The 16,129-nt window shown below is 46.5% G+C and overlaps 1 protein-coding gene across 35 annotated transcripts in view; it reads right to left on the reverse strand.

Annotated features, from left to right (window-relative positions):
- The window catches only part of TCF7L2 (transcription factor 7 like 2), a 200,368-nt gene continuing 184,505 nt past the window's right edge, over positions 267–16,129 (reverse strand). For 7 of the 35 annotated variants that reach the window (XM_018041212.1, XM_018041213.1, XM_018041207.1 and 4 more), the window contains 6 exons: positions 15,754–15,913; positions 15,249–15,356; positions 9,923–9,971; positions 9,280–9,330; positions 7,933–8,005; positions 267–2,426 (listed from right to left, as the gene is read on the reverse strand). In XM_018041212.1, coding sequence (XP_017896701.1) covers positions 2,003–2,426; positions 7,933–8,005; positions 9,280–9,330; positions 9,923–9,971; positions 15,249–15,356; positions 15,754–15,913 — 865 coding nt within the window. In that variant the 3' untranslated portion in view covers positions 267–2,002. Of the gene's footprint in view, positions 2,427–6,317; positions 6,343–7,229; positions 7,304–7,932; positions 8,006–9,279; positions 9,331–9,922; positions 9,972–15,248; positions 15,357–15,753; positions 15,914–16,129 lie in introns of those variants that run through there. The other 28 variants (XM_018041242.1, XM_018041240.1, XM_018041235.1 and 25 more) reach the window with 18 other exon arrangements.

Below are 16,129 nucleotides of genomic sequence, written 5' to 3' on the forward strand. Positions count from 1 at the left end.
TCAGAGTGACAGTCTTATAGCCCTAAGAGGGACATTTGCTTTCAGAAATGAACTAACCAGGTACACAAACTATGCCAAACAGGTATTAAGAATGAGACAGGAAAATAAAAAGAGTGCAAGGACCCTTTCTGGTATACACATCACCACCCATCACCCACACCAACCACAGGCTCTCAAGTTCCACCTTGGGAACACATTTCTCTTGCTGAAGGCAGATCTAGTTTCCCCAGAGATAAAACCCAAATTATAGAAACAAGTGACCAGCCTTTATCTGCACATACTAAGTTGCTTTTATTAATCCAGAATGGCATGCTACAGATACTGTACAGCATGAACATTTATTCATTACAAAAATGGCTTCCAAACCATTAAAAATGAAATTGGAATAAGAGCATAAAACGGAACAGTAACATCACAATTGTTAGGAAACATTCAAAGTATTCACAAAAAAATGTTATAGTTAGCATTTTAATAAACCAGAGAAAAACCGGAGACAGTTTTACAATCGCTTCATGTCAACTACAATGGCACTGAATGAACAGGTTTTAGCTTTATACAGCATTTTGTAACATCAACATGCCTAGGTTTTTTTTTTTTTTATTTTTAAAGTTTGCTACCTACTTGTATGTCATACAGGTACATAAAAGCGGCAGCTGGTTTTTCCTTTAAGAGTAATCTAATATACAGAATTTTTGGCCCTTAAGGGTTTATACCTCTTCATTTAAAATGCTTTCTGGACAATCTGCTACCAAACACGTCTTGTTATAGGTGACATTAAAACTACATACAAATCTACCTATGTAACATCACAGCAAAACATGATGAACGAAAATTACAGCATCGAAAAGAGGGAGAAAGCTAAAGTCACTGAGAATTTTGGCACATAAAAAGTTTTGCACACGGTCAGTCCATGTCCTCAGGGTGCAGGGTGCTCGCCTGTGAGTTCACAGGGGAAACGGGACAATTCCCGCTGCTGCTGGTACAGCGTTCTAAGATTCCCTCACTAATGTTCAAGTCTTGTTTTACATAATGGCTTTTAAAGCAACTTTTGTTAATGCTACTGATCCTTGAATGCAACTATTAATGTCCATTTGGCGGTATCTGGGTTTCATACGGCAAAAAAAAAAAAAAAAAAAAAAAAAGTCCAAAAGGGAAACAAAAAATATATATATACACATTTTATATATAAACTTAAAAACCTTGTACAAATGAGTTGTTATATATAAGATGCTTATGCTAAGGGGAAAAAAACTTTATACAGTTTCAAGAAAAAGGAAAACATATTTTAAAAGGGACAACGTACAGGTTCGACGAGCAATCTCTAAAGCAATAAATACTACTGGTCCAACAGCAATGTGATTCCATTAATTGTTGAATAGCAACCCCCTCCCCCCAAAAGAACAACACCATGGAACAAGGTATATTAACACATTTTAACCCTTTGTTTCTGTACATTTAAACAATAACAAGTAACATCACAATAAAAGTTGTTTCACACAGAAAAAAAAAAAAAAGTAAATGGCACTGCATTCCTTGTGCCCTTATGGTTTAAAAACCAGATGTAAAATGATTGGTTCGCAAGCTCGTATTTAATACAAATAATACAGAACCAACTCCTTTTGGAGGGCTGCTTCAAAATTGCTTTTTTTTTTCTTTTTGTTTTTTAATCAGTCTTTTAAAACTAAGCTATCCGAACTACATAACAGTTATGTATATATATATATTTTTTAAACGCTACAAAGACTTTAAACAGCTGTTGATAAAAATTTTGGTAGAATCATGAGGTTCTTCTCTCATCTACATATTTAAAAGGAGAAATTGAAATAAGAATGGGTCAAATATTGACCAATGAACTCGATAAACATTAACTAATGTAGCCACGTGGCACAAACGGAAGAGGACAACACGAAAACCCGGCAGGAGGGTGGGGGCAGGGCGGAACCGGAAATAAAAAGCGAGAGGAAAACACTCCACAGAGCACCCGGGGCTGAGGAGGGTAAAGCTATTCTAAAGACTTGGTGACGAGGGACAGCGGCTGGGGCTGGGTCCCGGCCAGAGCGCCGTGGGAATGTAAGGAAGATGTCGACGGCTGTGCCAGAGATGCGGGGGGGATGGCAGGCGGCTGCAGAGCGGCGGGGGGCAGGTCCAGGGCCCCGTTGGCACAGAGGGCGGGGGCCTTGCCGTGGGCGGCCTCGGCAAGCAGGAGGGCGGGCGGCGGAGGCATCATGGACAGGTGGGCCAGGGGGTCGGGCTTCAGGGACAGCGAGAGAGGCTGGGTCTGCTCAGTCTGTGACTTGGCGTCCTGGGGTGGGGAGCCTAGCAGGTTGGGGGAGGAAGGAGGCGAGTCTAGTAAGCTTCCATCTGAAGAGGGTGGACTGAGGCAGCTGCCTTCACCTTGTATGTAGCGAACGCACTTTTTTTTTCTCCTAGAAACAGGGGAGGGAGGGGAGAGAGTTATCTGTGAATAAAGGGCAAAGATGCCAAGGGAGAGAGTTATCTACTGCTCAGAGCCAAGAGGACCGCCACCTAACGGTGCCCCCCCGGGGAGACATCGCCCAGCGGCCAGGGGACGTTTAACGCCTCGCTGGGGTGCCCGGCTTACTGAGCTACAACGCCCGCTCTGGCGAATTAAGTGTGTCAGACCGCACAGCTCCCTACCTACCTGCTTCCCCTGCCCCGCTAAACACCCGCCTTCCCACTCCTGACCAAAGAGAAGTGAGCGGGCTCAAGGGCGCCACCTGTGGACCGTGACAGAGAGCGGCTACGTCCACACCGAGAGCAGCTCAAGAGCTTGTTCGTTCCTCTTCTGGCTTAGACATCCCTTCATTTCCCGTGGTAACTAACCATCCCCCTCCATTCCCACCACTACCGCCCCCACCCCTCAGTGGGTGTGTGTGTACATGTGTGTAAAAGAGAAAGACAGAGCTCCCTCCCCAGGCGCCTCATATCCATCTGAAACTCAAAATGCAGACTGTTGAGCCCACAGAGCTTAAAGGCAGCGTGAGCAAGAGGCTGAAAAGGTTTCATCCCACCACCTCCACCATCACCACCACCAAACACCACCACCAGAGGCTGCTGGCGCCCAGAGAACTTTTTGGGCTTGTCTGTTAAGAACCACACCAAATCAAGAGAGGTCAGAATCAGTTGTGAAGGGGGGCGTGGACGGGGGTGGGGGGGAGAGGGAAACGAAAAGAAAACCAAATAAACTCAAAAACAAAACAAAAATAAAAAACAAAAAAATAAAACCACCAAAAAACAGGTAGAAGAGGATAAACAAAGGTGGGGGAGGGGGAAGAATAAGAAAAACAGAAAATGATCCAAAGGAACAAGAATAACTGGTTGTATGGCCTGCAGGTTGTGGATTAAATTATGATTCAAACTTTTTTTTTTTTTAAGATTTGGGGTCTTCCCCTCCCCCACCCCACAGTGAGAAGGCTAGAAGGAGAGATGGTGAGAATGGGGATGGAGGGGCAACTTGCCCTGGTCCATATGCCAGGGCCAGTGAGTAAGGGTTCAGCCCGTCACAAGGAAGTGACAACAAAGAAGAAGTGCCAGGGAGTCGCGGCATGGACTTTCCTGAATGGGGGGTGGGGGTGGGGGGGCTATCAGGAGTAGTGTTTAAACCAGAGAGACTAATTTTGCCCTGCACCAAAACCAGAGTCTCCCCTCTCCATTTCCTGTTTATGTAAGAAATAGGATTGAGAATTTCAGAGCCTCTTGTGCTTATCCATCTGAGGTGGGCAAAGTCAGTTCAAGACACTGAACGTGTGACCTCACAGCTTCCCCCTAGTATTTCATCCCAGTTTGATGGGATCATATGTGGTAGGACAGGTGATCCTGGCAATCAACCCCATTCGTGCTATTAAAAATAATGCAGATACAGGGGATGTGCTGACCTAAGAATACAGTCCGAACCGCGGCCGATAACACTGTCTAAAAACAAGTATGGAAGTACCGGCTGGCTTCCAGTCATGGGAAAGCAACCGAGATGCTGCCCAGTTGAAGGCCACCGCTGTCAGATGTCAGTGGCCTTTGAAAGGAAGTGAGTGCGTTGAGTCTCTCCTTGGGTTTGTGCCCCAGAGCTGTCTGATGATGCCCCTCAGTGCGTGGGGTGTGGACTCAGCAAGATGGCAGGAGGGAGGGGAGGCGGGGGGCGAAAGGGCACATGCTCAGTCCTTCCTGCCTCCCAGAGGCCGAGACCCATTGTGCCAGTGGCTTCAGGGCCTCTCCATCCCTGCTCTGGGTCAGAAGGAACCCCAGGAAAGTGAGGACAGTCTGCCTTCGCCTTCCAGTTGACAAGGTTCCTTTTCCTCCTCTGGGATAGACTGAAATGGACTATGGGTTCTGTGCCCATCCCAGAAACCCAAGATAAAATAATTAAGCCTCTTAAGAGTTTTAAACCACCTTAGCCTGCAGATCAAAACATGCTCAAAAAACTAAGATGTCCATGCATTTTAAAAATGGGGGAAGAAAGGGAGGGGCATAAGCAAAACTGAGAAAGCAACAGGGACAAATGAGAGAGAGGGGAAAGAGGAAAGGGACAAAGAAAGAACAGGGGAAAAAATAACAGGAAACAAGGGAATGACATCCAGCAGCGTTCCATGCTATATTAGGGCAGAGTGAAAAGATGGGAAAAGCAACTTGGTGGGCTCAAAACAGAATCTTGTTAAAATGTCCTCAAATGTCAAGTAAAATTAGAAACCCTGTGCAGGGAGTGAGGAGCCCTGATTAGCTGGGAACATTTCTGGTGCTCCCCTCCCCCCTTCTGCCCTCCTCATGGTATGAAGTTTCCATGTCCTGGGGATGAGTGGGGGGCATTTGAACACAAGACACGTGGACTATGAATGACACGGTGACCGCTCCTTCTAAGAGGTGGCAGAGCAGATGGCAGTTGGAACCCACGCATTTCGGACAGGCCAGAAAATGCCTTGTTCTGCAAATCCTTTTATTATTTTTTAAAAGCACATCTTGTATTACTGGTTTAGCATCAAGCCAGAGATCCTAGCAAAGTCAAGAGGAAAAGTGGAGGAAAAAAGGGACAAGACCCATTCTCTTATCCTCCCCCACCTAGGCTCCACCTCTCATCAAGGTGTGGCCCCTGAAAAATCGGTTTTTAGCTTCTTATGGATTCATTCTGAAAGGAAAGTAAGAGTTCTTCCTGACCTTATTTTGGAATCACACCCTTAAAGGAGCAGATATGCATTGCTAAAGCTTTTAGAGTGGGAAACCACCACCCCAGTGAAGGAAAAATGGCCCCCAGGGAAGGTCTAAGGGTGCTGAGGCAGGAAAGAGGAAAGATGGCGCTGGGGAAGGGAGTGTGTGGCTCAGTGTCTGGGCGGCCAGGCTGCACGCTGACAGCTGCCCTCGAACTGCACTGTAGAAAACCATGTTTATGAAGCAGCTCCGAAGCCTTGGGGTTGTTTTTGTTTTGCTTTGTTAAAAATGTCACGAAAATTCTTGTTTCTCAGGAGGATTCCACACTCAGGGTTTAAGTGAGGTTGGAGCTGGGTCTGAGAAGGGACTATGTAGTTAGTCAATGTTGGACATGATAACTTTCAGCCCCCAAAAATGCCAGGTCTAACTCGCAGTTAACTGCTTCCAAAGCAGGAAGAGGGATTCATACACCACCACTCACCTCCTACAAATAAAATACACAAACCAGGCCACAAACCGCACCTTTCTACAGAGCATGAGGAACCCTCCCTTAGGAGTATGCCCTGTGATAAGCTAACCTTTCGCCATGGCAGAGCAGTGATTCTGCAGCTAGTCATCTTCCTACTCAGCACATAAAGGTCTGATACAAATTCACTGCCTATAAAGGGTCATCAGAGGTTCCATCTTCTAGGCCAGCCCTAGTGAAATCTCTGACACCCTCCACCAGCTGCACCATGAAAACTCTTTTCTGTTGCAAAGATAAGATCCCAGGACTGAGTGGCAAAACCATTTGTCACCTCCAGGGACACTGTTGTCTCACAGAATGGGTGGGGGTTCCCTCTCCTGCTGGACGAGCACCCAAGGCCCCCCATCCTCACTCAATGGGCAGAGGGTTGCCTGTGGAGGGAGGTCTCTCTCAAGAAAGGCTCTTGGGCCCCAGCTCCCCTCAACGTCTGGTCAACATGAGGTGCTTCGCTGATCTCTCGTAAGGCGTCGGGGCGGTGGGGAGAGGCACAGGAGACTGGTGGGCATGCACGTGATGGAATGGACATGGGAGCTAACGTCTAAACACGGAACACATGGCGAGGGCGTGGAGGAAAGGGACACGTTGACAAGGGAGGCACTACAGACAGGGGGGCGTGTTTGGGTATTGAGATACCTACCATCATAATATTCCAAATTCAAAGACTGCTTGTATCAGAACAAAGAAACAACAAATTTAACCAAAGGTGGTCATTAAAGGAAAGGAAGTGAGACAGGAACTAGCTGGTATCCCTCCACCAAGAAGGAAGTACCTATACCTTCCCTGAAATTACAGGTTGGATGGAACCTGCAGGTGGAACACAGGCATTTAATTTGGACTCTTCTGATTCCCTTTGGAACCAGAGCTCTATCTCTCTAAATATATGTATAGATACATATACATATTTCTTTTTTTCCATCGTGCAGGCCAGTGGCGCTGCAGTGCGTGACCTCTGCTTGTGGCCCTGTAGCTGGTGCATGCCGTTGAATGCCACGCTTCTTTTCAGCACTGTAAAACAATGTCAGCTAGCCAAGCTCCTCTGTCCAGAGATGTGGTTTTGAAACAGAAAATAAACAAAAACACAAAACAAAACTAAAAGAAGCCTTCCCCCAGAGCCCTTCTCCACGTGTCTAGACTCCAAGTACACGGGAATGCTATCACTGCCTATCTGAGCTCCTTCAAACCTCAGGACACGGTGGGTCTCCCTCTGTCCTGCAGACATGCCACAGAAGCACTGACAGGGCCAGGCCAGATCCAGGATGCTGGCTTTCAGAGCAAAAGGATAAGTGCCCGTCCTGGTCTGTGAGGGCTGTGGTCTAGGTCCTACCACCAGGGATATGTTATTTATAAGAGCAGGGCAAAGAGAGAAAGAGAAAAGTAGGGAGAGGACACAGCATAAAATTAGCAAGGAAATTTTGAAGAATGAAGATCATTAGTCATTGATGCCGGCAGGGAAGTAGATGGGAATGAGGTCAAAATACATTGACGCACTAAGGTACCAGAAGGACAGAATGCTTTGATTTTTCCCAAAGGCCTTGCAGTAGGGAATATACCTGCACGGTTTGCACCATAAAGTCTGTCGGTCAAGCCCGAACAGTGCCCGACACTTCTTTGGAGTATTTGCATCTGTTAGCATAAGGTAAACACAAAAAAACACAACACAATGGTGGGTCGTGCTCAGTTGGATGTAAAATCTCGGCTACAGCTGACTTGTCTTCACTATCACCTTGGTTCTATGTGGCTGTCTTCCCTCACCAAGGACATGAAAGGAAAGGACTTCTATGCGTCAAAAGAAAAAATAATAAAATAAAATGATAAAACACAAAAAGAAAAAACAACAACCAGAAACCAAAAACAACCAGGAAAAAATAAAAAAATAAAAACAGAGAGAGAAGAGGAGGGGGAGAAGGTGACGTCGTTTGTTTCTACCTAGGCCAGGTTTACGATGGATGTCACTGAGCCCCCATCCCGGGCGGGCGGGAAGAAGGGGTTGGCAGGCAACACTCCCTGGGAGGGGGCGCGCTGGGGTTTGCTGTCGCTGACCCAAGGAGGCACAAATGATGCTGTTTTACAGTGGCATTTTGGCTAGCAGCAGCGAGGAGGACAAGCACGTCCCTCACAGAGCAGTGTCCCGCGCCCTCCTGTCTCCTAAGATCCACACACAGAGCTACAAAGCAACAGGCCGGAGAAGGGGGGAAAGGACCGAATAGACCAGCTGCAAACCAGCACAGCGAATCTGGGAAATCTATACACACCTGCAAGGGCCGCACCAGTTATTCTGTTGATCAAGGCCAAAGCGCGCTCGGCATTTCTTAGGAGCGCTCAGGTCTGAATGAGTTCAAGAGAGAAGCGAGCAGAGAAGGACGTGGGAGAGAGGGAGAGAAGAAGAAAGAGAGGGAGGGAGGGAGAGAGAGGGAAGGGGGGAAGAGAAAGATACAAATAAGAAAAAAATAAAAATAAAAAAGGGAATAAATCAATGACCTGGTTACTAATTACGAAATATTGACTTTTGATTTTTAACTTTCTTTAATTAAAAAAAAAAAGGTAAAAAAAAAATCACATTCTTATTCAACTCGTGAAATTAGCTGTTGCAAATAAAGCTGCAGTATCCCTTCTTTGAGGACTGTCTCTCCGATTGGTTTGAACTGATAAAGGGATGTTAGCTCCTCAAGAACTAGCTTTTACATAATGTTTTTCTTCTCTTGGTTCTGCTTTTTCTTTTTTTTTTCCTCTCAATTTGTTTTTCTTAAAGAAGAACATAAAGCAAAGGAGGGAATTAAGTTTGTGACATGCTCTTTTCTTCTCAGAGTACAACAGTTTAAAAAAGAAAAAAACAAAAAGCAAAAAACTACAAATAAAACCAGAACAAAACAAAACGAAACAGAAAGAAAGAAAGAAAAGGGGTTGTGGTACTGGGATATTGCAGCTTTTGGAATGTTCATCTTTTCTTTGAATCTATTTTCATTAATATTAAGAGAGGAACAGATAAAGGTCAATAGGCTGTGTGAATGAGCTGTTAGGAGTTAGTCAGAAGCTCACAGCGGCATTTAAGCAGGTACAGTCAGTGAAATGCTAGTGGATTTGCAAGTTATGAGCAGAAAAGTGAAAGAAGAAAAAAAACGAAAATTTAAAAAAAAGCAAAGGAAAAAAATAATCATACTGCGGATGCATGCTTGCGTGAGAAAACTTAGTGGGAGCGATGAAAAAAATGCCATTAGATTAAGGAGGTTTATTACTGAATTCCTTCCATTTTGTTGTTGTTGGTTTTTTTTTTTTTAAACCAGTCTCTTTGAAAGAAATACTGCATATTCAATTTGCACAGTTAGTTCAACTCTAAATCACTGTCATCATGGCTTAAACAACTGTTACGGGAAAAATGAATAAACAAAGCAGAAGTTAAATTAAATTCAAAAAAAAAAAAAAAAAAAACAACAAAAGCAGAAAAAAAAAAAAATCTACCAAAACATACGAAATCATGTAGATGGTCATTTTAAAGAATGTTCAAAGATCATACGTGTTTTCATGTTAATAAAACTATAATGGCAAGAAAAATTAAAAAACAGTTTATCAACTATTTTAATGACTCAAAATGACATTAGCACCTGTAATCGGAGGAAGTGAAAGGCAAGGATTTAGGAAACATTCGCTGTGTTCTGAAAAAAAAGAACAAATTATACAAAGCCTTCACAATGTTTTTGTCGTTGTTTGTAAAAGCCTGGCCTTCTCAAAGGGCCCTCTGAGATTGCCTATGCAGTATTTCTAATTTCTTCTAGAGAATGACAAACCTCCTTAATTTAAATCGGGTGCAATAGACCACTGTAAAGGCATGCATCAGAACATTCAGGAACAGCCCAGTTAACATCAAACACTCGCACACACCCCCCTCTGCTCCCCTCGCCCCCTCCTCATCCTTACTCAGACACATACAAAATAAGCAGCCTGTATAAATCCCCGTCTAGGCATGCCTACTGCTCTCTGCTTACAGGCTCTGCAGTTATTTAAAAACACATTCCACTAGACTTACAATGTGCTTTTCATGCAACAATGAATGTTACTAGCTTTAAAAGGGCAGTCATGAAGCAATTAATTAAAATGCATAAACAAAAAGGCTGGCTAAGATGGGTTCCCCCCGCCCCACAACGTCCTGGCCTTGAATTTCTCCTGCCTCCCCCAGATAGAACCTGACATAAAAGAGTGGTCCTCAGAGTACAGCTCCCTTCCTCTATCCTGCTTATTCTAACTTACCATTGGTCTCCCCGGGCTGCTTGTCCCTTTTCCTCTTCTTCTTTTTCCCCTAGATAAACAGATGAAACACAGGGCATTATCTCAGGAAACAGATGGGAGGACGACAACGTCTGGGCTCACCTGGAGAGGAGGTGGCAGGAGGAGGGACACCACCTGCCCTCTCCAGCCACACCCACTCCTGAGTGTTTTCCAACCCCGGGTTCCCTTTAGTCCAAGTGCCCTTCAACTGTGCTCCAGCTAGAAGAGCGCATGCCTAGCGGAAGAGATGGAATCAGTGGGGCAGAGAGGAAGACTTCTTTTCCTATATATCTGTGTCCACCCTCAAACCCGATCCAGGGCATCCATAAAAGCGGAAATGAGGCCTGGACGGGGAAAGATTTACAGAGGTGTGGAGAGACAGGATTGGAAGTGGCCCAAGAGCCTAGGGACGAATGAGTGACTTTGAGATGGCCACGAGAACCCCTTGCCCCATGCAAATCTCTTACTAAGGCCAAAAGCTGCTCACTTGGAATCAAAAAATTAAGACTTAGTAGGGGATTTTCTTAGCACTGTAGCGTGGGTCTTGATTTTAAAGTCAGAAGAGGGAAAAAAAAGCGAAATAAAACCAGAAACCATCTGAGCTCCTTTTCAAACTGCTGAGTGGACATCCATAAAGGAGAACATTTGGTCCTCACCATTTTCCACTTGCGTAGTGACTGTAATACTCCTAGTAATATGGACTCCCCTGTAGCTCAAACGGTAAAGAATCTGCCTGCGATGCAGGAGACCAGGGTTTGATCCCTGGGTCGGGAAGTTCCTCTGGAGAAGGGAATGGCAATCCACTCCAGTATTCTTGCCTGGAGAATCCCACAGACAGAGAAGCCTGGCAGGCTACAGTCCATGGCGTAGCAAAGCGTTGGACACGACTGAAGTGACTAGTAATAACACCTCCCATTTATTGAGCACATACTATGTGCCAGACATGGCTCTAAGTGTGCTATGCCTAGAGACCCATTTATCCTCACACAATCCTGTTCAACAAGCACGATCACCATCAGATTTTCCAGATAAAGACGCTGAGATACAGGGTGCACGCAGTTTCCTGAAATGACACAGCTATCAGATGATGCTGTCGACGGGAACCCAGGTGACCTCAGTTCTACAGCCCTTATCCACTAGGCTATGCTACCTTCATATTTACTGCCTTGTCCTCTGAGGAAGGCTCTTAATGGATTATGGGTCAAGCATTGCATGGAGTCATTCACATTCTCCACCTGACCCTCCCTGCCATCTTGACGGTCTGGCCCCGGATGTGGATATGCAAAGGGAATGGGGATGAATTCTGCAGAGGTAACTACCTCCTTCCTTATTTGAAACTAGTTCTCCCTCACCCCAATAGCTCTGGTCCCATCCACGTGAATTAGCTGCCTGCTCTATATGAAATGTCACAAGCAAAATGTCACGTCTATTTGTTTCAGAATATCCAAATATCCTTTGCCTCGTGGTTGGCTTAGCTTGGGCTTCCCTGATAGCTCAGCTGGTAAAGAATCTGTCTGCAATGCAGAAGACCCCCCTTCGATTCCGGGGATGGAAAGATCCCCTGGAGAAAGGATAGGCTACCCACTCCAGTATTCTTGGGCTTCTCTGGTGGCTCAGCTGGTAAAGAATCTGTCTGTAATGTGGGAGACCTGGGTTCGATCCCTGAGTTGGGAAGATCCCCTGGAGAAGGGAAAGGCTGCCCACTCCAGTATTCTGGCCTGGAGAATTCCATGGACTGTATAGTCCATTGGGTCGCAAAGAGTTGAACACGACTGAGTGACTTTCACAAGTTCTCATGGTGTGTTGACATCAACTCAAGAAGAAACCAGAAAGAAAAGCAATAGGCAGAAAACCTGAGAACCCACACGGCTCTGTGAGGGGGACGCCAAGGCAGGGATGCCTCAGAGTCTTAGATCTACCTGAGGGCTGAGGGTCAAGAGTCCTAGAGAAAGCCTCTCAAATCTGGGGGCCTGTGGCATCAGAGAAATCTGTCTGGGCCCTCACTGTTTCCACTAGAAACATGTTCCATTCCTTGGCATACAACTTTAAAAAAGAAACAAAGAAAGGAGTTTGTGTGCTTTCTCACGAGCCCTAGCAGCCCACCTTCATGTCTGTGCCTCCCTACGCCAGGAGCAAAGCGCTACCCGGCCATCCTGGAACAGGCAGGAGGAGCTAGCTTCAGTTCATTTAGGAACCTGGAAGAAAACCGTAGCCAGGCACAGAAACGGTTCAGATGCTGCACTGCCTGGAACTGAACCATTTCTGTGCCTGGCCTCACCCATGTTCAATCTCCTGAAATATATTCTGAAAGGCAGATGACAATTCCTTCACCCCTGGGAAGCCATCCATGTGGGATACAACACTGAGATGTTCATGACTGAGGCAATGACTGTTCAGACTAAAGGCTTCTAGAGGGCAGGGACTGTGTTTTTACTGGAAGAGGATATGAAACAATGAATCAACACCACAAAGTGAATTAGGGAGATGCCTTTCAAGGGAGGTGGCCCCCTTGTTATCTCTTTAAATGTAACAAAAGAAAGAAAAGGCCTCAAATACGGTGGTGAGGAAAAACCCACGATATGCAAACTACTGGGGATTTATCTCATTGACTCAGTACAGAAGAGCTGGAAAGGAAGTAACTTCTATTACAATGTCACGGGTTAGACATTCCTCTCGGACCGAAATCTTTTCTTGTGTGTTCCAGAGTGTGTACCAAGTCCAATCCCCCAAATGCGACTGTTTTACTCAATTCGATGCAGCTAAGGTAGCATATAAAGGCTTCTATCACCACCGGGCTGGAAAAGCAGGAACGTGCAACTGGCATAAGGATATTAGCTCAGAAAACTTTTTCCAGAAGAACCTTTAGAACTTGACAACACCCAGAGTAATTTATAGAAGCTTCTATGTCAAGTCAGTAAAAGAAAAGGCTAAATAGTTTCCACCACAATTGAACCTCTAAACAGTTTAATTCTTGTTCCAGACCACTTCCTGAGATGATAGAGGAAGTGAATGAGAGAGGAAGGAAAGAATGAAAGAAGGCACAAACGGAGGGCTGTGTGTGTGCAGAGCCACGTGCAATGAGCCACTCATAAAGGAATCTGACAGTACCCCTTGGAAGTGGTAAAGCTCCTACAGCCCCAAATCCAGATATTACCTCTAAACGTGATCTCTCAAGTCTTTTCAGGGGTTCCCCTATTATACCAAACCTCGTCCCAATGTAAAACCAAGCTAAAATCATTTCAAGTGTCTTGAGAACCTTCTGAAACCTAGAAAACACTTCTTAAGAAGCCTTGGGCAATATCTTGTCTTGAGTCCAGGGAAGTCCATGGCAGTATTCTTTTGAAGCTCTCACAAAGTCAGCCCATACCTTTGTGGAGACAGAACCCTATACAACTCCAGGAGGTAATGTGCACACAGACCACGGTGTGAATGGCACACCCTAAAGTTGTGCAGTGCACGCCCTGCACAGCTGTACATGAAGGCTATCGTCTGACCCAAAATGTCTACTGGGGATAGGATACCTAGAGAGTAGCTGAATTCCTCTCTGTGGTACCATTCTAGATTCCTCAAAGAACTGGGTCTGTAGCAGGGAAAAGATGGAGATGAACTCTAAGAACTTCTGACCCGAAACCAGGAGAGCAGCTGTCCTAAAATGAGATGGCTCTTGTGTGGGGAGCTGCAGGGCCTGCCTGCTGCTGGCAGTCTCCACCTCGAGGTCAGGTGAGGTCAGCAAGCCTGTGGGAGAGCGTTAGCTTTCTTATCCTCTTCCTTTCAGCTCCAGAAGAAAGGCTCCTCCACCGCACACATGCTGAGGACGAATGGAAAGGTCCCAAGCAGTTAAGAACCCGCGCCTGACTGTGAGTGACGAGGGCTCTGAGAGGAGCCAGTGTGTCATTGGCAAGTACAAGCACTGACTCCTGTTTCGACTCCCCAGGAGGAATCTGTTCTATTGCTGAGTCAAGTGCATGGGACCTACGAGGAGACGGGTGGCTGCGGAGATGGAGACACAGGTGTCTCGGTCCTCCCCAAGCACATGGCAAAGAGTAGAGAAGCACGCGCGTGTGCAAAGGTGTGAAACCATAGAGTGATGACACTTGGAACAGCGGGGCAGTGGAAGCAGAAACCAGTCTTATTCCAGGACCCACACATTCAAAGCAGATGTCTTGTGCTTCCTGGTTAAGTTCTGAGACAGCTCTGATTTAACTCAATCCCCTCAACACTGTGCTGACAGTAAGCTCACAAACAGCAGTGACTGAATGGATCTCAGCTCACATACACAGAGAGCTTCCCCACCACAGGTGAAGGCCAGAGGACAGCTAGGTCAGGGAGCACGGAGGGTAGAATCATCATCCACGGCTCAGTACCACCAACAAGAAACAGGAGGAGATGCCTGCTGCCAGCATTAAGACGGGTTCTGTCTGGCCCCAAAGAGTGGATGGTAAAAAGCACTTCGTGAAACTAAGTGCCATGTAATGAAGTATGAGGCAAAATAAGAGACATTTCGTCCTTTAGAGAGGAGAATGAGCCCAGAACTTGAGTTCCTGGGCCAAAAACCAGACTAAGAAAGAATGGTGAGGGTAACAGAGGAGAGCCAGTTTATGGGAGAAGAATCCACAGTGTCACAATCACTGTGACCAGTAAAGACAACAACCCCTACAGTGTTTCCTAAAACGAAGGAGAGGGGATTAGGCAAATCCCAGAGCCAACAAAAGGCTGAGGGACACACACATCACCCCACACACACACCTCCCTTGTGTCACTTCATCCATTCTGCCAAAAGATGGCTTCTACTGCCTACTTACTTTCAGAGATATTCCCATCATGCCTCTCTCAAGATGCACTAGGCTTCCAACTTCTACTGTACCACATCCTAAACCAACGGTTTCATTTTTCCCTCGTAAGGGTGAAGGCCCTGCTAGAACAGCCATGAAGAAGTAAACGCTCTTCTTCCAGCTGGCATCACTGCTGAGAAACACACAGGCCTCGCTGGGTGTATTCTAGAGCCATGTCTCTTCAAAGATGTGGGCAGAAGGTGTGAACAGCCCTAACCTGGCCCCACAGGTCCCCTGAGCCGGAACGCCAGGCCCCTTCCTCCTCCTTGAAGAACTACCCCATGTTTATAGAGCCCTGCAGGAGGCTAAGACACAACCCTCCAATCTGGTGCTGGGGTAAGGTGCTAACAGTCACAGCTGGCAGACTGAGTGGTGCTGAAGCCCGATTCAGGTTGGCAGGTTACATCTCCTTTGTCCAGATGGACATCCACCACATTGCTATAGCCTCTAGTCCCCGAGAAAAAGGAGCCACCTACATAGTTATCCCGTGCGGACCAGCCGGGGTACAGCTGCATGTGAAGCTGTCGCTCCTTCCGGGCCAGCTCGTAGTACTTTGCTTGCTCTTCTCTGGACAGCGCGTGCCACTGGAGGGGACAGGGTGAGGGGGGAGAGAGACACGCAGAAACGTCACAAACCACACTGTGGCCGGGGGACGGACAGTGCTTCCATCACAAACAGTGTCCTCTGAAGACGCCTACGGTCTGCAGGGGCCTGGCACTAACAGGAGGGCCCAGACCAAACCTGACTTGTCGTCTATGATGTTCGAGTCTGTGCTCTCTGCAGGTGGGGAAGACCAGGGTGTGGCTGTTGTGAACATCATTCGAAGGCAGAGTTACTGCTTCCACCTCCACGAAGACCATGGAAGGAGTCAAGAGTATGGCTGAAGGGAAAGGACGCTCCAAACCAATGGGGACAGGGGCATGTCACGCCACCCACCATGTCCCTTTCTGGCCCTCCTCTCCCAGCAGGCACGCCACTTACCCTCCGGCCCAGGATCTGGTTGATGGCTGCACTTTCTTTCAACGTGCACTCAGCTACAACCTTTGCTCTCATTTCCTTCATATACAACATGAATGCATTAAGAGGTTTCTTTATGTGGGGCTTCTTCTTTTCTTCTTCCTTTTTGGAGTCCTGATGCTTTCTGGATAGGGACAAAACAGACAGACGCAACCCCAATGAACAACCTCGAGGTCAGCTTCCTCCACACCAGAAAGCCCGCCCCCTTGCCTGCTCAACGCCCTAAGTGACTCAGAAGAAGCACACTTCTACTGGGTCTTCTCCATCCTGGGAAATGGAACAAAAACAGCCTGGGGGTGGGGGATGAGGGAGATTTTGTCATCACTTCCTCAAGGTTTCA

The sequence above is a fragment of the Capra hircus genome, chromosome 26, assembly GCF_001704415.2.
Source record: "Capra hircus breed San Clemente chromosome 26, ASM170441v1, whole genome shotgun sequence".
In the NCBI taxonomy this organism is placed as follows: domain Eukaryota; kingdom Metazoa; phylum Chordata; class Mammalia; order Artiodactyla; family Bovidae; genus Capra; species Capra hircus.